Raw genomic sequence first — 22,275 nt, 5'->3', positions numbered from 1 at the left:
GGGTGGGGCGCGCTCTGCAAAGCGCACGCCGCTCCCGCCAAGCGAGGCGCCGCGCCCGCACGTGCGCCAGCAGCCCCCGCGGCGCCTCCCTCTCGCCGCAGCTGCAGGAGCCCGCCCCGCCCTTGCGACCTCGGCGGCCCGCGCGGGCCTGTCCCTGGCTCTCCGTCCGAGCCCCTGAGCCCGCGCGCCCCGGCCAGGCCATTCCGAGACGGCCGGGCGGGCCGCCCGGGACGGCCGGGGAAGCTTGGGCCCGCGCGCGCGCCGTAGCGCCTCGCCCCGCCCCCGCCCGCGCGCGCGTGCGCAGAGCGGGGCCGCCGCCGCCCGCGCGTGCGCAGAGCCGGGCCGCCGCCGCGCGCGCGTGCGCAGAGCCGGGCCGCCGCCGCCGCCGCGACCATGGGGCAGGAGCCGCGCACGCTGCCGCCCTCGCCCAACTGGTACGGCGCCCGCTGCAGCGACGCGGCGCCCGGCGGGCTCTTCGGCTTCGCGGCGCGCGCCTCGGTCTTCCTGGTGCGCGTGGGCCCGGGCGCGGGGGCCAGCCCCGGGACCCCGCAGTTCAGAGGTGAGCCCGGGGAGGCCGAGGCGGCGGGACCCGGCCGGGCCGCTGCGCCCGCGGCCCCGTAACCCGCGGTCTGCTTTGCCCCAAGTCGTCGGGGAGCTGGTGGGACACACCGAGAGGGTCTCGGGCTTCACCTTCTCGCGCCACGCGGACCCGCACCAGCTCTGCGCCAGCAGCTCCGACGACGGCACCGTGAAAGTCTGGGACGTGGACGCCAGGGCCGTGGTGGCTGAGCACGCCCTCCACCAGGTACCCCGCGGCCCCCGTGCCCGGGCGCCCCGACGGGCGGGCGGCGGGCGCGAGCGACTCGGGGGCGTCTTCGCTCGCTGCAGGCCGGGGCGAGGTGGGCTCGCCCAGGCCTTGCTCCTGGTGGCGCTCAGGGCGCCGGGTGCAGAGGCAGTGCCGGGAGGGCGTCCCGGGGACCGCGGCAGGTGCCTTCCCCGCTTCCCTGGGCCCAGAGACCCGCACTTAGCGGTCAGGGGCTGCGGCGCCCGCAGGGGGGGACCCGCTGGGCCTCGGTGAGCCCGCTTTGCCGGGCTGCAGCGCCTGAGCGATCCGAAAGCTTTACCGCTTAGTTGCTCGGGAAAGACTCCTCAGTGCAACTGTTTCTCAGCTGTTGCTTGTAGTAACGGGCTCAGGGAAGCTCCAGGCAGAAGAACCGCTTGCCCTTAGTGAGAGCTTGCATCGAGCTTCTGGGGAGAGGCGTCGAAGGGCTGGGGTGCAAATTTTGCACGAGGAGCCCCAGGCTCAGTGCCCAGCACTGCCTGATGCACCGAGTAAGGTGTGGCCCCCAAAATAAGGCTGGAAGAGACCAGTTCCTCTAACGGTCCTCCGAGGCCCTGAATTCACCTGTCGTTCTGGGGGGCACTACACACAGCTCCACCCCTGCACACTCGAGCGGTGCTGCCAGCGCTGACGAGCCCCGATGCCCCTAAGCGTCGGAAGGGCCAAAAGCGCAGCGCCCGTCGGCTGGCGTGTGGCAGCTTTGTCGTCTGCCTTGCAGCACACCATCTCGGCGCTGCACTGGTCTCCGCGGGTGCGGGACCTGGTGGTGTCGGGGGACGAGAAGGGCGTCGTCTGCTGCTACTGGCTGCACCGCAACGACAGCCAGCACCTCTTCATCGAGCCCAGGGCCATCTTCTGCCTGACCTGCTCGCCGCACCACGACCACCTCGTGGGCCTGGGGTGAGTGCCGTGGGCTGCCACTGCTGCGCCCTCGCCCGCCTTCCATATAGCGCCTGGCGGTCGCCCCCCTCTTTTCCTGGCGCCACTGCCCTGCTTCTCCACGGTGGGGGTCCGCAGAGCTGCGTGCGTGGCCCTTTCCCTCTGTCCACTCCCCCAGTCACTCCTCCGGGGGGACTCTTGGGAAGACACAGGACTGGGACCTGGGTCCGCACACGCCACAGCCCTCCCCTCCCCCTCTTGGTCTGCGCCGGCTGATACCGCCAGCGGCCTCCGCCAGACTGTCGGCGTCTCGGTAACGCCCATTCCCCTTCCAGCTACAAGGACGGCGTGGTGGTGGTGATCGACATCAGCAAGAAGGGGGAGGTTCTCCACCGCTTCCGTGGCCACGACGATGAGATCCACTCGGTGGCCTGGTGCCCGCTTCCTGGGGAGGCCTGCCTGCCCCTCAGCCAGGAGGAGGATGCAGGTGGGGCAGGAGGGGGCACGCGGGGGCGCCCTGATGGGGGGCGGGGACACGGGCAGACTCAGAACCGGGTCTCGCCTCTCCTAGAACCTGGACTTCCCAACGGGACCGAGGCGGTCCAGACGCCGGCGGCCAAAGGCTGCTTCGTGGCGACGGGGAGCAGAGACCAGACCATCCGCATCTGGAGCTGCTCCCGGGGTCGTGGTGAGCCTGGTGCCCGCGTCCTCGGGGAGCTTGGCTGAGGCAGCATCGTGCGGCCTGGGAGCAAGTTGGGTGCTGGCAACCGGGAGCCCGAGCTCTGGGTGCAGCACCCATCACCGCTCGCGGCTGTCCCGGGCATGGCTCTGGCGGACACCTGTCCACACAGGGGAGGCAGCCTGCCCAGGAAGGGCCGTGCGTGGGGGTCAGTGCTAGACCTGTGCCCTGACCCTCTGGGGCTCCGGCTCAGGGCCTTGCACGTGCCAGACGAGTGCGCGGCCCTTGGAGCTGCAGCAGTAAAACTCAGTTTCCTAAGGTTCCGTTAGGAGGTACGGGGCCCTCCTGCCAGGCTGGTGGTCTTGCGGCTCTGCTCACTCCAGAGTGGCAGCCTGTGGCTGGTGCCGTCCGGCTGGACCCCAGGCTCTCGTTTTCGGTGCTGCACCACGGGTCTGAGCCCCAGGGAGTGGGGGCCCGGTGGGCACTGCAGGTGGGTGCGGCCTCGGGCACGCTCCATGCCTGAGAAATCCTCTTTTCTGCCATGTCACCAGTGTGGGTCTGAGCTCCCTGCAGACTCGCTTTCTCGGGGCACGTGTCCGGCAGCGCTGGCTGGGACGAGACTGCGGGGAACTGTCGGGGCGGGGGCGGGGGTCGTGCGGGAGAGCCTGCCGCTCCTCAGCACCCTGCCTGGCCCCACAGCGGTGACGGTCCTGAAACTGCCCTTCCTGAAGAGAAGGGGGGGCGTTGACCCCACGGTGAAGGAGCGCCTCTGGCTGACACTCCACTGGCCCAAGGACCAGCCGACACAGCTGGTGTCCAGCTGCTTCGGGTGAGTCCCCTGTCCGCATGCTCGGCCTCGTGTGCTCCCTCTCGCCTGTCCTCGGAGAGCCTCCTCCCCCTGCGTGCTCCCCTCTCCGTGCTCCCCTCCCGTCTGTTCTCCCCCTCCGCCTTCCGTGCTCCCCTCCCCCACATGGGTCCTGTCTTGCTGGGGTAGCTGGGCAGTGGGAGGAGCAGGAGGCTGGGGACGGACCTTTCTGTGGGAGAGCCTGTGGGGCTTGGGGTCCTGGGGCCGAGCTGAGTGCACGTCGAGGCCTCGGATGGACCCCAGGAGACGTGTGGCCGGGCTCGCTCCCCGCCTCCGAAGGGGAAGGGGCCGGCCAGTCGTGCGGGGGCGGGGGTAAGGCCTGAAGAAGGTGGCAGGGTCCCCCCACCTCCGCATGCCTGAGAGAGATGTGCCTGCCGACTGCCCTCTGTGCCAGGGGTGAGCTGCTGCTGTGGGACCTCGCACAGCCCTGGCGGAGGAAGTTCACGCTGTTCAGCGCCGCGGCTGAGGCCCAGCACCACTCCCGCATCGTCTTCAACCTGTGTCCTCTGCACACGGACGACGGTCGGCGGCTGCTGCTCTCCACGTCCATGGACAGAGACGTAAGGCGACTGGGCTCGGGCGGGGCCCGGTGTGGTCTGCCTGGGGAACCCCAGATTCTCGGCCTGTGCGGATGCGGCTGTCCTGGGAGCCCTCGGGGTGCTGCGTGTCCCCCGGAGGGCGTCCCCGCGCCAGGCAGGGGAGCGCCACCTGCCCGGCCCTCCCCCCACCCCCCAGCGGGGGGAGCAGGAAAGGCGGCCGTGAGGGAGGGAACTAACTGTTCCGGGTGAAGTGGACGTGCGTCCCGCCCTCGGCCTCCGGTCAGACCTGACCCTTCGTCTTTCCAGGTCAAGTGCTGGGACATGGCCACGCTGGAGTGCTGCTGGACGCTGCCGTGCCTCGGCGGGTTTGCCTACAGTCTGGCTTTCTCTCCTGTGGACACAGGCTGCTTGGCCATCGGCGTCGGGGACGGCATGATCCGCGTGTGGAACACGCTCTCCATCAAGAACAACTACGACGTGAAAAGTTTCTGGCAAGGGGTCAAGTCGAAGGTGACGGCGGTAAGGACCCTGGTGGGCTCCCTGGTCCCATCTCTCCCGGGGACCTCCCGGAAGCAAGGGCGTTCCCCCGACACACAGACTCAAACAGGCTGTTGGGGGGCGCGTCTCACCCACCCCCTGTGGAGGCTGCCACTGACCGGGAGCCCTGCCGGGGCGGCCCCCGACCGGGGCACTGGATTCCTTTCCTTCCGTCTGTCTGCCTAAGCTCATCGCGAAAGAAGATGTGCTGGGAGGGCCCTTGGGGCGTGAGGTTCTGGCCAACCCACCTGTGCTTCTGCCTTAGAAAGGAGAGTCTGTTACCTTAAAAAGTCGGGCACCAGGGCGGGGGACGTGCCCGCCTAGCCCCCTGTGACCGCCCCTCTTGTGCTCCAGCTGTCCTGGCACCCAAGCAAGGAGGGCTGCCTGGCCTTCGGCACAGACGACGGCAAGGTGGGGCTGTACGACACCTACTCCAGCCGGTGAGGGCCGCGCGGCGGGTCCCCCACACTTGCCCCGAAGCCCTTTGGAGGGAAAATCTTGCCTCGAGGGCAAGAGGGGTGGTGGGTACTGGAGAGTATTTGTTTTCCGTCGACTGTCCTTTAGGGGAGTTATTGGGCAGAGACATTGGGGCCCCTACAATGTAGCAGCTGTGCCCACGGCCGCGCCACTGCCTGTGGGTGTAGCCCAGACCCCCGGGCCCACTGACAGTGGGGCACACCCAGTCTCCCCGGGCGGGGGGGGTCCCGAGTAGACGCCCTGGACGGGCCTTGGGCGGACTTCCCAGGTCTGCCCTCCTCCCCCAGGAGCCAAGTCTGTGCTGGCGAGTGTCTCCCCGTGGGCCGTGACGCGCGTCTGCAGCACACGAGGGGCGGACACGCTTCTTGCTCTGCTCTCAGCCTTTGCCTTGCTCCTCCAGGCCACCCCAGATCTCCAGCACTTACCACAAGAAGACGGTCTACACATTAGCCTGGGGGCCGCCGTTGCCCCCGGTGTCCCAGGGTGAGTGTCTGGGATGTTGTTGCTCAGGGCTGGCCACGGAGACCGAGAGGTCCCTGAACGCCACCTAAGGGGTCCCCGAGGCAGTCGCCCGCAGTCGGTCCCTAGGCGACACTTGGTTCCTTTCGGAGCTCGGGCTCCCGCCCTCTGGTTCTAGCTGGACTGGGTCGAGAGTCGGGACAGCACCTCTGAGTCAAGTCCTCGCCCTCTCACCTCCAGCCCCTCGGCCTCTTCCCTGTGCTGAGACCCCGCCTGCTAGGAAGCGGGAACCGTCTCAAGGACGGGCCTGGGACAGCACAGAGCTGTGGTTTGTGGGATCCCCACAGTAAAGCAGTCCATGGGCACCTGTGACCTCAGGGTCGCGGGGACTGAGGAGATGCCGTGGCGGTGAGGTTGCGAGCCCCCTGCAAACAGGGCCCCCCGGGCTTCTGCGCTCCCCCGACCGAGCCTTCCCCGTGCCACAGGAGGGCCCAGAGAGCACGGGGGGCTGTCGGCAGAGCTGGTCTGTCGAGACGTTGGGACTGGGACGCTCTGCACCCCGTGGACGTTCCCGCTTCCCTCGCTGCATCTTATCTGGGTCTGGCCACGCTCGCAGGCTGCTGTCCCACGGCAGCTCAGCCGCCCACCCCTGGTCTTGGCCGTCCACAGGCCTTCCTGGCTGTGGGCTGTCCCCGCCCCGCTGCTCTAACGCTGAGAGGAGCGCGGCCCTGTCCCACGCAGAGACGGGCGCTCCGGGCCGGGGTCTGCGCCTGGGCGGCCGCGTGGGCTGCTTGCAGAGGCCGTGGGCAGCGTGTGAGCTGAGCCTCGGTCGTTGCTCCCGCAGGCGAGGGCGACCGGCCTTCCCTCACGCTCTACAGCTGCGGCGGGGAGGGCGTGGTCCTCCAGCACAACCCCTGGAAGCTGAGCGGCGAGGCCCACGACATCAACAGGCTCATTCGGGACACCAACTGCATCAAGGTGAGCCGGCCCCGAGGAGCACGGTGGCTGCTGGGCAGGGGCGGCTCTCGACAACCCTCCTGGGGGCGCGCGTGGGTCAGCGCTGGCCTCTTCCTTGGGCCGGCCGGGGGGGGGGGGGGGCTGGGGCGGCGTCTCTGGACTCTGGGCCCTGTGCTCCTGCTGTCCTGCCTCGCAGCCCCCCGCTCTGTTCACCCTTAGCACAAGCTGCCTGCGCGCACGGAGATTAGCTGGAAGGCCGATGGCAGGATGGTGGCTCTCGGCAACGAGGACGGGTACGTGCCCCTGAGATGAGCCTCGGGTGCCCACTGGGGACCTGGCCATGTTCCGTACCAAGAGGCACCAGGTCCCTAAGACGATCCCGGGGGGCAGAGGCGGGCGACTTCCCGGTGCCAGAGCACCTCCGGGCGGGCCGCCTCCTGCCCCGTGCGCTGCTCGTCCCCCGACCCTGCGGTTCCCTGCTGTTTCAAAACCCACCGAGCTCGTCTCGGCTGCACCTGCGATGCTCAGGCTTGCCCTGGCTCTGCACTCGGGTCGCTCCTGTCGGTGCTTGGGGGACCACACGGGACGGTGGGACTCGAACCCAGGTTGGCCGCGTGCCGGGCAAGCACCTTCCCCGTGTCTGCATCAGAAGCCAGCCCCAGAGCGGCGGCGGCCCCTCCTGCCCTCCCGGACACGCCCACCCAGCCTGCGCGTCCTCGGCGTGGGAGCAGGGCTCTCACCACGTCCCTGTGCGCGCCCAGGTCCATCGAGGTCTTCGGGCTCCCCCGCCTGCAGCTGCTGTGCAGCATCCAGCAGCACCACAAGCTCATCAACACGCTCAGCTGGCACCACGCGCATGGCAGCCGGCCCGAGCTGGGCACCCTGCTGGCCTCGGGCTCCAACAACGCGGTCATCTACGTCCACAACCTGCAGGGCGTCCCAGGTGACCAGGACTTCCTGCTGCCCAGCACAGGCACTCCGGGCCAGGGTGCCGGGCACGGTCCCAAGCGGGAGAAAGGGACTGTGCGGTCCTCCTTGCACTGGAGTTGGGCACAGAGGAGTCCCCGCGTCCCCCTGCTACCAGTCTCCCCTGACGGTAGACCCAGTTTCTCGGGCGCCCCCGGGAAGGTGCGCCCGGTGCTGCGCATGTGTAAACCCACGCGTCCTGGCGTGCTGCTGCTTAACCGAGCGGCCGCCACATCACAGAAGCCCCCACTGAACGTGTAGCATCTTCTGTCTGGAACTAGGCTCGGGAGTTGGACCAGGTGGGGGAGCTCATGCCCCCGACGTCAACCCAGGTGCCCACACTGCCCGCACTGCTGGCCCTGGGCTGGCCGGGGGCTTTGGGGCTTCTCGGTGGTGACCCCAACCTTCCGCAGAGTGCGACGCCGAGTCTCCGGTGACCCTCACGGAGCCCTACCGGACGCTCTCAGGGCACACGGGCAAGATCACCCGCGTGGCGTGGAGCCCGCACCATGATGGGAGGCTGGTTTCGGTGTCTTACGACGGCACGGCTCAGGTGGGCGTCCGCCCCACCCCAGGCCTGAGCCGAGGGGGCTTCCCTGTCCCGGGGCCAAGACCGGGGGCTCCGCGTGGCCTCTGAACCTTCCCTGGGCCTCAGGTGTGGGACGCGCTGCGGGAGGAGCCTCTCTGCAACTTCCGGGGCCACCGCGGCCGGCTGCTGAGCGTGGCGTGGTCCCCGCTGGACCCCGACTGCATCTACTCGGGGGCCGACGACTTCTGCGTGCAGCGCTGGCTCCCGTCCATGCAGGAGCACAGCCGTCCCCCACAAGGTCAGTCCACGGGAAGCGGTCCGGGCCCCTGAACCTTGCAGCGTCGTTTCTCGGGGAATGAGCACGGGCAGACTTGGCCAGGGAGACGGCACCGAGCCTGGCCCATCACCACCTCCACTGAATCAGGGAAACCCCTGACAGCCGGCCGGGGGCCTGCAATGCGGCTCGAGACTAGCTTTCCTCAGGCGGGAAGGCTGCTCAGAGCCGCCCTGTCCCTGGGGAGGAGAGCCGGGTAAAGAGCCTGGTTCCATGCAGGAACCGGAACCAACGAGGAAACTGAGCTGCTGTGTCAGCACCCTACATGGCATGCTCGCCGCAAGTCTCACTGCCCCCGAGAAGCTCTAAAGTGAAGCCAAACTGACAGACAAGGTGACGGTCACGCACTGTGCAGTTCCGGGGGCAAACGCAGAACCAGAGTCCAGGGGTTTGGCACTGCAGTGCCGAGGGAAATGAGGCAATCCAGAAGGAGAAAACTCGAATATGTGAAGAAACTGGAAAGAACGAGTGATCAAAGAAGCAGCGACACTTGAAGCTGACAGTCTTGGCCAGACACGCAGAGGAGAGGGTGGGGGGCGGCCTTGCATGTGTGAGACCCCAGTGCCAGGGATAGCACTGGGTGGGCCCCGTCCATTGAGCATGCATAGGTCGCCAGGATCTAGCAGTGCTGGGACAAGGACAGGTGGGCCTGTGTGTCCCGCCCCGGCCTGGCAGCACCCCCGTCGTCCCGTTAGATGTGACGGACACCAGCAGGAGGGCTGGGGTTCAGAGCATGCGGGGGTGAGGGGCCGTGAGGACAGGCGAGGGCATGGGTGGGCGTGTCTCGGGGGCAGGAGGAGGCCATGGGAGCACCGGTCGCCCCCTCCAGTGCCAGCTAGCCTAAGGCCTCCTCCCTTGCCACGCCTGCAGGCAAAAAGAGCCTGGAGTTGGAGAAGAAGCGGCTCACCCAGCCCGCGCCCAAGTCCAGGAAGAAGAAGCAGCCCACGGCCCTGGCCCCGAAGGCGCCGGCGAGCGAGGAGGAGGGCGCGGTGCCAGCCCCCCTGGAGAACGGCGTGGCCGAGGCCGAGACGCCGGAGCCGGACGCGTCCTGCATGCCGACTGGCATGGGTACATGGCTCTCAACACACATCCTAACGTGGGCCTCAGAAATGCGCACCGGGGCAGACCCTGAGTGCCTGCTGAGCTGGCGCAAGGCCGTTCTGTGGGGGTCTGCCCTCGGGACCCAGCCCTGGAGGTGCTGGGGTTCTCCGGTGCCCCTATGCGGGGCTTGGGGTGTGCAGTGAGCGCCAGCCAGCCGTGTCGCAGAGCAGCCTTGGTCGGCTCTGGCCCCTGACACTTCCTGGGCAGGACAGCGTGGACAGCCCCTCGGGCAGTGCCCCATTTCCGGACACCTGACCAGCGTCCGACCCGCAGCTTGGACCCTGTTCTCAGACTTGTCTGCCCCCACACCACAGCTTCCAGAGAGCCAGTCGCCTCCCCGCCTGTCCCTGTGGGCCCCGACAAGGTCAGAGTGACGCTGATCAACAAAGTGGCCTCGCAGAGGAAGGAGCCCCCCAGGGAGAAGCCAGGTGGGGGTGAGCAAGGACCCTGCCATGGGGGCTGGATCGGTGAATGGGGGGTGGTCACGGGTGTTGGCGGGACCCTGCTGCAGGCTACAGTCCCCGGCCTGCCCGGGCGGGGGTCCCCCTCACGTCGCCCCATTCTGCCCCTTCCAGAAGCCTCCATGAAGAAGCGGAAGGCTCGCTCCATGCTGCCTCTGAGCACCAGCCTGGACCACAGGTCCAAGGAGGAGCTCCACCAGGACTGTCTGCTGCTGGCCACCGCCAGGCACTCGCCAGGTGCGGCCAGTCCCCACCCACACACCCCCGGGACCCTTCGGCACGGGGCTCCTGCGCGTGGCCTCTTGCTGGCCGCTGTGGGGGTAGCTTGATCGCTCGGGGGTCTGTCTCTGCATTTGGGTGCACGTGCTCGGGTCTTTGGACCCTTGCCCCTCCCCCGGCCTTCCCTGGAGTGGCCCCCTGCCCTCTGCCCACAGAGCTGTGTGAGGACACGCGTGCGGCTCTGGAGGAGAGGTTCCACCTGGGGCTCTTCACAGACAGGCCCGCGCTCTACAGAATGGTGGAGGCCGAAGGTCAGCTGGGGCCGCTGGGGTGGCAGGCGCGGGGACGGGGCAGCCCTGAGACGTCTCCCCCACAGGGAAGGGACACCTGGAGAACGGCCACCCCGAGCTCTTCCACCAGCTCATGCTCTGGAAGGGCGACCTGAGGGGGGCGCTGCAGGGCGCGGCTGAGCGCGGGGAGCTGACGGACCAGCTGGTGGCCATGGCGCCTGTCGGTACGTGCTGCGCCACGCTCCCCTCCCGCGGACGGGCGACGGGGAGCTCCGCTCACCCCACGGTGGCGCCCGCAGCACCAGGGCCCGGCCCCCGCCGGTCTTGGGGTGGGGGCGGCCGATGTCACGGCCCCAGGCCTCTCCCTGACCCTCTTCCTCCGCAGCCGGCTACCACGTGTGGCTGTGTGCCGTGGAGGCCTACGCCCAGCAGCTGTGCTTCCAGGACCAGCCGGTCAAGGCCGCGTCGCTGCTGCTGTCCATCCACAAGGTGTACGAGGCCGTGGAGCTGCTCAAGTCCAGCCAGCTCTTCAGGTCTGTCCCAGTGCTGAGCGCCGCCCTGTCTGGTTTTTCTCGGTTTTGTTTGGGGGTTGTTCGTGGCCAGTGGTGCTAGGACACTTGCCGCTCTGTGCCCAGGGTCCCTCCCGCAGGGCTCTGGGGACCAAACCCTGGCGGCCGGGTGCAGGCCAGCGCCTGCCTGCCGTGCCCGGCCCTGGACTCCCTGCAGGCCCATGAGCGGCTGGGGACACGGGAAGCCCGGGTCACTCCCTTTCCCGTCAGCCGGACCAGCCGGTCTGTGCTCGGAACACCAGCCTTTCCCGCGGACGCTGGCGGGATCAGATGTGCTGCTTTGCTTGCCCGTTTCTCCTTCCTGCCTCATGGGGGGCTCGGGCCCCACCCCCAGTGGCTGTACTCAGCGACCCCGGCTGGCCACGCCTGCACTGTTGTGTGAGTGCACTCCCCTTGTCTATGCGGGAGTGCATCAGGTGTAGCCCTGCCCCGGGGCCCACAGCGGGGGCCTCGGCCTGGCTGTGGTCGGGGAGCGGGGGTCCCAGGTGCTGTGGCCGGCAGGCTGCAGGCCCTCAGCCCGGGGTTCAGAGGGCCTGTGCTGTCCTCAGGGAGGCCATCACAGTGGCCAAGGCGCGTCTGCGGCCCGAGGACCCGGTCTTGAAGGACCTGTACCTGAGCTGGGGCGCCGTCCTGGAGCGAGACGGCCATTACGCTGTGGCCGCCAAGTGGTGAGCAGGGGGCCTGGGCCCGGGGGAGTGGCGGGCCAGGGCAGGGCGGGCTCCTCTGAGCCGCTGCTGTCCGCAGCTACCTGGGGGCTGGGTCACCATACGATGCTGCCAAGGTCCTCGCCAAGAAGGGAGACGCGGCGTCCCTGCGCACAGCGGCCGAGCTGGCGTCCATCACGGGCGAGAGGCAGCTGGTGGCCTCACTGGCCCTCCGGTGTGCCCAGGAGCTGCTGCTGGCCAGGAACTGGGTGGAGGCCCAGGCTGCCCTCGCGCTGCACGAGAGCCTCAAGGTCAGTCTGCTGGGACCGGGGCCCACCCAGTCTGCTGGGCCAGGAGGGGGGCGAGGGTGGCCTCACAGCAGCTGTCCGCCCCATCCTCAGGGCCAGAGGCTGGTGTTCTGCCTCCTGGAGCTCCTGTCCACGCACCTGGGCGTGGTGCAGCCCCCGGAAGGCGGGGGCTCCGGCTCCCACAACCCCTGGGCCGCGCGCTCCGAGGGGCCCTTCACGGAGAGGGTGACGGCCGTGTGGAGGGCTACCTTTGGCGTGGACACCCCCGAGCAGTGCCAGGCGGCATCACAGCAGCTGGAGAGCGTCAAGTACCCGCCTGCCACCAGCAACACGCCCTGCAAACAGGTACCAGCCTCTGCCCACGGCCGCGCCCCTCCACCCGCAGTGACTCCTGCCTCGCGGCCTGTCCTGACCCTGTGACTGACCCCCCAGCTCCTGCTGCACGTGTGCCACGATCTGGCCCTGGCGCTGCTGGCCCAGCTGGCGGCGGCCTGGGAAGCGGCCGTGGAGGCCCTGCTGCGCGCCGTGGTGCGGTGCCACGACTCTGGCAACTTCTACCTCGCACAGGAAGTGTGCGCCGCCGTGCTTCCCGACGGTGAGTGCCCACGGAGAGGGCACGACTCCCAGGGCCGGGCCTGGGCAGCAGGCGATGCCCATGCCAAGTGCTTCCTCCCTCCTAGGTTGTGGTCACCTCCGTGCCCTCCTGGGGCCATGCCAGGCCCCTGCTACGCCCGCACTGAAGAGTCTCGAGGCCTTCATCACCTACGGGCACCTATACGAGTTCTGGTGGGCCCTGTCCGGCACCACGGTCCCAGCCGTGGCAGGTCAGGCAGCCCCTGCAGAGCAGAACCAGGATCAGGAGACCCCCAGCCCAGTACCAACAGGACCCCACACACGCACAGAGACCGGAACTCTGGCACAGGACTCTGAACAAAAACTGGAGCCCCGAGGACCCCCACTGGAGCCGGAGCCAGAGACCCAGGAACCCCCACCGGCGCCGGAGCCCCAGGGACTCCTGCCAGAGATGGAGCCCCAGGGACCCTCGCCGGAGCCCCAGGGACCCCAGCAGGAACGGGAGTCCAGAGCTGCCCTGGAGAGGGTCCGACTGCTGGGTGCCTGCCCGGGGCTCCTGTCTGAGGCCCACGCGCAGCTGCAGGAGGCACAGCGGACGGTGACGGACGTGCAGGAGACCCTGGCCGAACTGATCCGCCGGCACCAGAAGAGCCAGCTGTGCCCAGAGCAGAACGCGGAGCCGCCTCCCGGGTAAGCGGGGCCCTGCCCGACTCCCCCGGCCCACGCCCGGGTCTTGCCTGACAAAGACCCCCTGGGACAGCTCCCAGACCTGCCAGTTCCAGCTCCGAAACCTGATGCTGCTGATGCAGCGGGGAGGGGGTAAGGCGCCGACACCCCCACTCCAGAGGGTCCCTGAGCATCGCTGCAGGTGGCCCACAAGGAAAGACATATCTGGGGGCCTTTCTGAGCTCGCTCCCACGCGGCCACGGCTGGGCGTCGGAGGGCTAGGGAATCGGGGCTCCTGACCTCTGAGCTGTTCAGGACGCACTTCTGGGGCGGGAGCACAGGCACTGGGAGTGCTGGTCAGGCACCACGTGTCCCCTGAGCCCTGCCGACATGTCCCCAAGCAGAACCGTACGCTTCCCATAGAATGCACAGGACGTCGGTCCTCAGCCCCGAGGCTGAGGGGGACTTGTTTCGGGGTCTCACCTGTCTCACACTTGGGGTCCTTCCAAGAACTGGGTTGAGGAATGAAGGTGTTTTCGAAAGCATTTTCTTCTCCTGGACTTCTGTCTTCAAACTGAAAGGGCCGGGCCGGGTCCCAGGTCATGAGTGAGACCGGAACCTCATGCTGCTGCTTGGTGTTGGCAGGAAAGAGGAGGAGGAGGAGCCCGCGTCCCTGCCCGAGCTAACCAGGCGGCTCACGGAGGCCAACGCGAGAATCGCGGCGTTTCCCGAGAGCGTTAAGGTAGGACATCGCCCGCTTGGTGCCTCTGAACTCGGGTGTGAGGGCCATCGTCCACTTCGTCCCATAGGCACGGATGTCGCTTCCGGTCCGCCGAGGTTAGGGTGACTCTTGAGCGGGCTTTTGATGGGCAGTTTCCCGCCGGGTGGGTGAAGCTGGAGCCACCTGCGTGCTGGGTTCCCGCGCGCCGTGTCACTTGGAAGGGCTGCAGGCCGCCTGCCCCGCTCGGGCCTCCTCTCCCAAAGGGCGTGTCCGTGGGTGGGACCTGGGCTGGGCCTGCTCTGTACCAGACTGTGTGGCCCTGCAGGTCTGGCCCTTCCCCGACGTGCTTGAGTGCTGCCTGGTCCTGCTCCACGTCTGCGCCCAGAGTCCGGCCTGCCTGGCCCAGGAGACGCAGCAGCAGGCCCGGGAGCTCCTGCTCAAATACGGCAGCTGCAGAGCCTACCGGCGCCACCGCCAGCCCTGCTGACCACCCCCCGCGGGGCCTGTCCCGCCCTCCTGCCAGCCACGGTCACTCTCAAGCCTTAGCCGGTCTCACCAGACGGGGTCCAGGACCTGCCCACGGTGCCACCCTCTCCGCGTGCTCCTCCCTCCTGCCTGCCCAAGGCTCCCCGCAGCACCCGCCGTGACAGAGAAGGGACCGAAGGGACCGCCTGCCCGGCCTCACGGACGCTGCAGTAGCCTGGACACCGGTCACTTCCAGAACCACTCACTCACCTGCCTCCCAGCCCCTGGTTGGGATCGGGAATCGGATAGCTCAGGAAGAGTCTCCTGTCCTTAACCCCGCCTGATCGTTCGCCCTTGAGCAGATTAAAGCCACTGAGACTGGAAGGAGCCTTTGTTTCTCTGTAACAGCACCGTGGCCGCTCTTCCCCCGCAAATGACCACCTGGCCACCTGCGCTCTTTAGCCCTTGACCTTTGGTCCCCTGCACATCTGGAAATGCCACATGGCAACATGATGTTGCCAGGACGGGTGTCTGTTGCCATTCCCGGGAGCGCTCCCAGGAAACGGCAGCGGTTTTCAAAAGTCTGTTGGAGTCTCCAGCTTTTCCGTTCTCACAAATCTTAGGATTCGAAACATCCTTACCTTCCCCTCCTCCCCAGAAAGGGGGCACACAGGGGTCTTTACACATCTAGAAAAGCTTCCGTTGGGGCCAGAGACAGGACAGCAGCTGGGGTGGGGGGCACTTGCTTTGCAAATGGTCAGCTCTGGCTCAATACCTGACACCAGAGGGTCCCAAGCACCCACCAGGAGTGGCACTCAGGAAAGGCAGGAGGGACGGGAGACGCTGCCGGCTGGACGGCACAGCCAGCAAAGACCAGACCTCTTAAAGAAGACCAGTGGTTAAAAACAAATCTTTATTTTACAAAATTAAAAACATAAATAGTATTTACAGGCATCTTAAATACCCGCTTGTAATACTTGACATTTCAGGCGAATCTTCCGTCCACTCCAAAGGCAGACCTAGCCACCTACTGCATCAAGTTCTCACTTCCACCCACTGGGGAGGGGGCTGCTTCTTTGGGAGTTGTCCATACTGCAGGCGTTTAGAAAATACCATGTCATTTTTAAATGACGAGTTTTTAAAACCCAGAGTCCTGGCTTCCTAGCTACCCCAGGCTTGGTATGTGACTGCAAGAGACCTGGGCGAAACCCCATCTCTCCTGTCCGAGAGATCCCCAGTCCCCTGGGCTCCTGGATGAGCACCTGAAATCTTGTGATGGGAAACAGGCTCAAATCCACGGTGACTTCGAACAGCCTGTGTGACGGCCAATCTCCGGGAGCCAGCGGAGTGCAGAGAAGACCCTGGAGGGGCTGAATGCCCGAGGGTCCTTGGGAGAGGGGACAGGGCCAGCCCGAATCTGCTTTCAGACGTGTTTTCCATCTGGCGTCCTCATTGCAGCACCAAGGATTTCATTTCATAGAGTGGAGGCCAGCACCCAGGGGTCGCGGAGCTCCAGCCCTCAGCAGGACATGGGGTGGCCGGGACGGAGGGGCCAGGTCTTCATCCTCAGGCAGGCGCCAAGTTTCAAAAGAAACAGAAGGACAACAGGGAAGAGTTAGAGACATTTTACTCGTTTCTGACTGGTCCTGGGTGTTTGAGACGCGTCAGGGGAGCCGTGGACGCTGGCGGCAGGAGCAGCCGGAGACGTGCCAGCAGACCGCCCGCCCTCCCGCTGCGTTGCTGGCAGGCCGACCCACAGGGCACAGCCGAGCGGTGGGGGCGGCCGGGGCCTACTGCTGCATGTTGTTGATGAGCGCCAGGATGCTCATCTTGTCGGGAGCGGAGTCCACGTCCTCGTTCTGCTTCTGGGCCACTCCCGTGCCCAGGCCGTAGAGCCGGCCACAGTACTTGGCGTCGTCGATGCTGTCCTCAAAAAACAACTGCAGGACAGGACAGAGAAGCCGGGTGAGAAGCACGCTGGGTGTCAGGGTCTCGCAACCCCGCGCTCTCAGGCCCACCCTCCCGCCCGCCTCTCCACGCCCTTCCGACAGACCCCACGCCATCCCGCTGTGGATTCCACCGTGCGGGTGCGGCGCAAGAACCCCTCCCCCATGACCAGCCACGGTGCTGCCACCTCCAGCCCAGCCCCACCCTCCCGAGCCACGCGCCGGCCGCCGTCGGCTGTGTTCTTGCGCTGCCTCCACGCTCGTCTCCGCTGTCACGCAGCCTGGCAGCCCCGACCTGCTCTGCTGGCTGTATGCACGCGTCCGCCCGTGGACAGTGCAGAGGGCTCCTCGTCCCTGGGTGCAAGTGGTGTTTCCGACACATGGCCAAGCGGTCTCCACTTCTGCCTGCGCCTGACCAGCTATGGACTCAAGACGAGGCCTCCTGCATCTTGCCGGGCTACGGACGCGCGAGTTCTGTGTGTGCTCCCTGGCACGGCACAGGACCCTGCCGGACCCCTGCGAGCTGTGCTGGGGCGGGCGGGTTTCCGCGCGGAACATCAGGAACTTCAGGTGTTGCGGACGCTGCTTTCTGCGCCATAGCCGCTCACTTCTGACTTGGCTCCTCGGTGACACCCCACGTACGGGCTCTTCTCTGGGCTCCAGATCCACGACGCAAACAAGCACAGGTTTGCAGCGGGGTCTGGACCGAGGGGGCTGCCTCACCAGTGCTGGGAGTCTCCCGGGGTCCGCAGAGTCTGGGGTGACTTCGGGACAGGGTGGTGCAGCGACAGGGTCCATCTGCTGCTGCTGAGGGGCTGTGACTGGCCGTGCCCGAGGGCCTTCTGATACCAGAGTCGGCGAGTGCAGGGCAAATGCTGGAGCCCTGTCCTAGCGCCCTGCCCCTGCTCGTCTTTGAGTTTTTCACAAGTCTCTCACCAACTCGGTTAAATTTGAGTTTTAGGTGATTCATTCCTTTTGATACAACTGTAAATGGGACAGTTTCAGTTTCTCCTTCCGATGATACAATATCGAGAAACGCAGCATTTTTCATTACAGCGAAGCTCAGAGCTTACTCCTGGCTTGGCCTGCAGAGATCACTCCTGGCCATGCCAGGAATTGAACATGGGCTGCAAATACCCCCATACTATCCCTCTGACCCCCAACCTGACCGAATCTGTTCGTTAATCCTCAGTTTTGTTGTGGCCTTGGGATTTCCCAAGCAGATCGTGTGCGGAGGCCATTTTGTGCTTTCCTTCCCAGTGTGGGGGGTCCCGGAGGCGGAGGCCTCTCTGCCTGACTGCCCGAATGAAAGCAGCACACCTGGCACTATCCTGGCCCCCTGCACAGTGCCATGCCGGCTACGGGCACCCAGGAGCCCCTCGTCCCACCAACAAGCCTCCTCCCGGCAATGCCACAGCCGCGGCTTTCACAGCGTCCTCGACGTCCGGCAGAGGGGCCCGGCGCGGCCAGCCTTACCTCCTTCATCCGGAAGAAGGCCATGCCAGTGAGCAGGGAGTCCGAGCCGGCCTGGTGCTGCCTCCCAATGCGCTGCAGGTCCAGCTGGTCAGCCACCTCCTGAAGGCCTCCCTGGGGACCGGGGAGACAGGTCACGGGCAGCCCCCACCCTGCTGCCCACACCGAGAAGTGCCGGAGCCCAGGTCGATCTGACCCTGACAGCAGATCCCCTGGGGGGTTTCCCCGGTGTGCGGGGGGGATGCCCACAGCCGGGGGAAGCCCCACCCTGTCCCAACGGACCTCCTGGAGGGCAGGGGCAGCCCAGCCATCACGGCCACCTGGCTGCACACGGCAAGCGCCGAGGAGGAGCCACTGCGTCTGCCCGGCTGCTCGGCGCCTCAGGAGCGCCCCCTACCTTGAGGTTCTTGCAGCTCTTCATCAGGTACTTCACGTCGTAGATCGATGGGAAAAAAAGGTTCAGGATGTGGAAGAACTCGTGCTCCTCTTCCGGCAAGCGAGAATCGGTGAGTAACTTGACCATGTAGCCAAAGTCGTAGCCGCTGCAAGGGGGGGTGGCTGGTGAGGCGGGGCAAGTACACCCCCCAGCTATGCTCGGGGGACTGGAAGGGACACACTGCCCAGGCGCCCTGGCAGAGAGAGGAGCACCCTGACGGCCCACCTGTGGAAGGACAGCCACTTGACATTGTCACAGAGGACCACGCCCGACGTCATCAGCAGCTCTGCGAAGTGCAGCGTGTCGATCCCTTCCTCCTCGTGCTTCTGGAACTGCAGCCCTGAGTTGGCGAGGAGATCGATGGAGTCCTGGGAGTACATGTCCTCGCTGGGAAAGAAGGGGCTCGTCAGGGCTGTGCTCGCTCAGAGTTCTGGCAAGTGCTCCAGGAATGCTCACTGAGCAGAGCCTGAGAGTACAGCGGGAGAGCGATGGTCCTGCGTGTTCCATTCCCAACACCACAGGGGGTGCCCCGAGCCCTGCCAGGAGTGATCCCTGAGCAACACCAGGTACGGCCCAGGAATTCGAAAGTCATATGCAAACCCTCTGGTAAAAGATAGAGGTTTTCCCACTGTATTACCACCGCAGTACAACCAACAGGATTAAACATCAGTCTACTTAGATGCAAAGGAAGATCTCCTGAAATCATTGTTTCGCTTCACAGACATCCCCAAAACATACACAATATACCAGGGTGCTCCCACCCTGTGAAACCAGGGAGCACCCCAGTCTCCTGCGGGCCCACAATGGCCAGCAGCAGGGCGCCAGGCTCCACATAGGGGCCCTGGCTTCCACCACAAGGCTCAGGCAATAAGCACCAGAAAACCCATCCAACCTACGTGTTCTCCGAACTGTAAAGCCCCCACTGTGGGGGTCCATCCAGAGGCGGCGAGCAGGCGCCAGGATTCAGCCCGCAAGCCCTGAGTGTGTGCTGCTAAGTAACCCGGATGCTGCACGCCAGCTCTGCCCACAGACGGACTCGCTGGTGCCCACCAACACAGTGCTCTGCTGCCCCTGGGAGAGGCAGCACGTCTGACCCCAACTGTGCCAGGGACACAGCTCCAGAACCGTGCGTGCTTCCTGCGTGTGTGTGCGGCCCACGCACACACCCCAGCGGCTCAAATGCCAACTCGACAATCCCCTGGCAGGAGGGGACCTGGAGAGCAGTGCAGCGGGTGGGCGCCGGCCCTGCAGAGCCGACCTGGGTTCCCCCCCGAGAGTGACCTGAGCACAGCTGACTGACTCCGTTCACGCCATCCCCAGGTCACAGGCCTGGGTCCTTTCAAGTCGTGGCGCGGTGAGCGTGACTGGCCTTTCTGCATTGCAGGATGACAGCCTGACAGCCCCAGGCACATGGAATCGGGATGCCTCCTCGGGCGCAGTGCCACCGTCTCGTTCCCAGAGTCTGGCGTGCAGGCGCCGCTGCCCGGGAGATTCCGATTTGTTTTCCCTAAGGTGCACGTCTTTCCAAGGGCTTCTCGGCCAAGTGTCTTGGCAGAAACATCGGTTCAAACCACCTGATCACTGTGACTAGGTTGATTTGTAAGATTGCTTTCAGAAGACTGTAGGTTGTTCCAGCCTCTCAGATGACACTACGGACCCTTCAGATTCATGGAATCAGTGTGGAACCCCGTGGGCACATAAGTCACAGACGTAAGAGCAGGAAGGCAGAGACACTTACGTCAGGTTGAACTTGAAGTTGAACTGCCAAGTATTGATTCCAGACGGATATTCTCCCTTCTCATTCGTGAATGTAAGTCCGAGCTGGATAATTTTTAAAAGGTCAACATTGCACCGTAAAAGCTGATACTGGTAATCAATGGAACTACGAAATTCGCCAATGGGTCGCACCACGACGCCTGGAAATTCTGTGTCCTGGGAAAGAAAAAATTTTCCATCAGAGTCTCAGGCAACACCTGAACTGACCATAAGCAAAACACTTCCCTCGCGGTACGTGACAAGCCCCACGCTCGAGCACAAAGATCTCTTAACATACTGAAACTTTGGGGCTTGTTGTGGGGGGAGGAGGCCTGGGGAGCAAAGCTGGGGCCTCTCACAGGCCAGGCGCATGTGTGCCCCCAGCTGGGCCAGCACGTCCAGCCGCAGGAGTCCGGAAGCTCTGCTGACTTCTGTGGCACGTGAACGTGACCGCAGAGCCGCGCGCCTTACCATGGCGATGTAGCTGTAGCTGAGCACGACCTCGCGGATCCTGCGCATCTCCTCCTCCAGGTTGCTGGCCCAGACCTCGCAGATCACCTGGCTGTTCTCCACCAGTGCCGCAGGCATCCTGAGGCCGCGGGGAGCCCGCCTGGCGGGACCGGCACAGGGGCGGGCTCGATGCGCTCAGGTCTGCAGACACTGCACGAGAGGCGACAGAACGGACCTCAGAGGCAGCCCTGGCCCGTGCGAGCTGTTCGAGATGCCCGCTGCCAAGGACGGGACCGTCCCAGTGGACACCACCACTGACGAGGAAGGCGAGGCAAGCACAGACACACCTGCCACTTCCCGCTGATGGAGTGGAAACTCGGTGGCATCTGGGAACTTCCCTGCAGGCCCCCTGGGTGCCTCCAGGCATGCCGGGGACTCCCAAGGTCTGAGAGGACTAAACTCGCTGAGGCCCGGACCAGCACAGGACGCCCGGCACCCTAACAAGGGAAGTTCCTCTTCCCCAATAGCAGAAGCCCAAGACCACCCGAGGCAAACAGCTGGGCACAAATACGTCGAGAGAGGGGTGCAACCCACCAGGAACACAACCAACCCGGGAAAAAGAGCTTGTGACATGAATGCCCGCTTTGAACTCCGGTCTCCTGAGACTATGGTAAGGGAGGAAACAATAGTTCACCAAAGACAAACAAAGCGCCAGGGATGCTGCTACCTGCCCTGCATGCACCCTGCATGCACCCGCAGGGACAGTGCACGCACTCACAGCCTGGCAGGGGCAGCAGGAGCAAGGAGCCGCAGGGGGCACCAAGGACTGGCAGCAACAGACTCTGCTGCCCCCACGCCAGCGGGGCTTCCATGCCGGAGAGCCCAGAATGTTGGGGCACGAGCTCGGGGTCCCGGGGGAAGGCTGGAAATAGGGGGCACGGTGGGGAGGTCTCCCCAGAGCTCTGCTGTCCTTTCAAGAGCAGGATGTGGAATCAGGGCTGGGGGCGCGCCCAGAGCCCACGAGGAGTGACTCCTGAACAGAGGCACGAGTGAGCACTGGAGAGCGCGGCCCAAAAGCAAACCAGGAAAAGGAGGCGCCTTTTGTCCTCAGAGGTGAGGGTCAGAGTGACGGCACGGCGGGCAAGGCGCTCGCCTGGCGCTCGGCCAGCTCAGGTGGCTCCGGCACCCCACACCGCCCGCTGGGCACCACCAGGGGCGATCCCTGAGCGCCCGGGCGCGGCCCGACGACCCTGACATGCACGTCCGGGAAACAGAGCTCCGGGCTTTCGACCGCACTGGGCACGCAGGCGGCGGCGAGCAGAGGCGCATCCCGGCGCGGTCGGACCCCGGTGCGGGACCCCCCCCCGGCGGCGCCCCCAGGCCCACCTGGGCTGACGCGGGCCGCGGACCCCGCGAGGCCGGAGTCCAAACCAGGCGCGGGAGGCGGTTCCGCCCGACTCCAAAGACTGCGGGGAGAAGAGCGGCTGGGGGCGCCCGCGGGTCTCGGCCCTTCGCTCGGGGCCAGGGGCCGGGGCCGGGCGGGGGGACGCGGCCGGCCCGACCCCCGCCCGCCCGAGACCACCCGCCCGACCCCGACCCCCGCCCGGGCCTCGGCCCGCCCGCCCCGCCGGGAACAAAGGCCGCGCCCGCTCCCCGCTGCCCCCGCCGCGCCCGCGACCCCCGGCCCCGCTCCCCGACGCCCGGCCCGCTTACCCCGACCCGCAGGCCCCGGGCGGCGGCGACCTCTGACCCCGCGCGCCCACCCGCTGCCCCGGATCCGCTCCCGGGGCCGCCGCGGGCCGGTGAGACAGGCGCCCGCGTGCCCAGAGCGGCCGCACGCACGCCCACCGGGCCGCACCGCTCTACCCGCACGGTCCTCCCGACTCGCCGGCTCCTTCTCGGTTTACGGCCGGCGCGCGCGCCCCCGCGCTCGCTCGCGCCCGCGCGCTCCCGCTCGTGCCGTCCCGCGCTCCGTGCGCGCCCCGCGGTTGCCGCGCGCAGGCGCGCTACCCAGAGGGCCTCGCGCGCGGGGGGCGGGGCGCGCATGCGGGCTGCGGGGGGCGGCGTGCTCGCGAGGGCTTGGCCGGCGGCCGACATCACGAGCCCGTCGGGCCCTTCCGCCGCCCGCGGCGGGGG

The 22,275-nt window shown here is 66.5% G+C and overlaps 2 protein-coding genes across 2 annotated transcripts in view; one reads left to right on the top strand and one right to left on the bottom strand.

Moving 5' to 3' along the window:
* Positions 1–20,302, bottom strand: part of CNOT8 (CCR4-NOT transcription complex subunit 8) — a 266,035-nt gene extending 245,733 nt beyond the window's left edge. The window contains exons 1-6 of the mRNA XM_056112291.1: positions 20,161–20,302; positions 19,673–19,866; positions 18,160–18,321; positions 17,896–18,040; positions 17,502–17,612; positions 15,868–16,019 (exon numbers count right to left, since the gene is read on the bottom strand). Coding sequence (XP_055968266.1) covers positions 15,870–16,019; positions 17,502–17,612; positions 17,896–18,040; positions 18,160–18,321; positions 19,673–19,866; positions 20,161–20,277 — 879 coding nt within the window. The 5' untranslated portion in view covers positions 20,278–20,302 and the 3' untranslated portion in view covers positions 15,868–15,869. The remainder of the gene's footprint in view (positions 1–15,867; positions 16,020–17,501; positions 17,613–17,895; positions 18,041–18,159; positions 18,322–19,672; positions 19,867–20,160) is intronic.
* Positions 371–14,433, top strand: GEMIN5 (gem nuclear organelle associated protein 5). The gene is made up of 28 exons (XM_056112302.1): positions 371–559; positions 645–805; positions 1,560–1,741; positions 2,056–2,207; positions 2,292–2,408; positions 3,099–3,228; positions 3,659–3,824; positions 4,110–4,322; positions 4,695–4,780; positions 5,218–5,300; positions 6,121–6,254; positions 6,453–6,526; positions 6,995–7,176; positions 7,613–7,752; positions 7,855–8,026; positions 8,933–9,130; positions 9,478–9,591; positions 9,739–9,861; positions 10,059–10,154; positions 10,220–10,357; positions 10,519–10,666; positions 11,251–11,370; positions 11,447–11,657; positions 11,748–11,999; positions 12,087–12,249; positions 12,335–12,917; positions 13,539–13,635; positions 13,940–14,433. Exons 1-28 carry the CDS (start codon positions 394–396, stop codon positions 14,099–14,101), a joined length of 4,563 nt encoding a protein of 1,520 aa, XP_055968277.1. The 5' UTR covers positions 371–393; the 3' UTR covers positions 14,102–14,433.
* Positions 20,303–22,275: the final 1,973 nt, after the last annotated feature.

This window comes from Sorex fumeus, unplaced genomic scaffold (assembly GCF_029834395.1).
Source record: "Sorex fumeus unplaced genomic scaffold, SorFum_2.1 ptg000017l, whole genome shotgun sequence".
NCBI lineage: Eukaryota > Metazoa > Chordata > Mammalia > Eulipotyphla > Soricidae > Sorex > Sorex fumeus.
Note: the sequence above shows the minus strand (reverse complement) of the source record. Positions and strands in the feature narration are given on the sequence as shown.

Excerpts from the sequence above, each read along its gene's own strand:
- GEMIN5 (XM_056112302.1), top strand. The coding sequence starts at position 394 with ATGGGGCAGGAGCCGCGCACGCTGCCGCCCTCGCCCAACTGGTACGGC. Across the intron at positions 6,527-6,994 it reads GCTCTCGGCAACGAGGACGG|GTCCATCGAGGTCTTCGGGC; the intron begins GTACGTGCCCCT and ends GTGCGCGCCCAG. Across the intron at positions 12,000-12,086 it reads GCAACACGCCCTGCAAACAG|CTCCTGCTGCACGTGTGCCA; the intron begins GTACCAGCCTCT and ends CTGACCCCCCAG.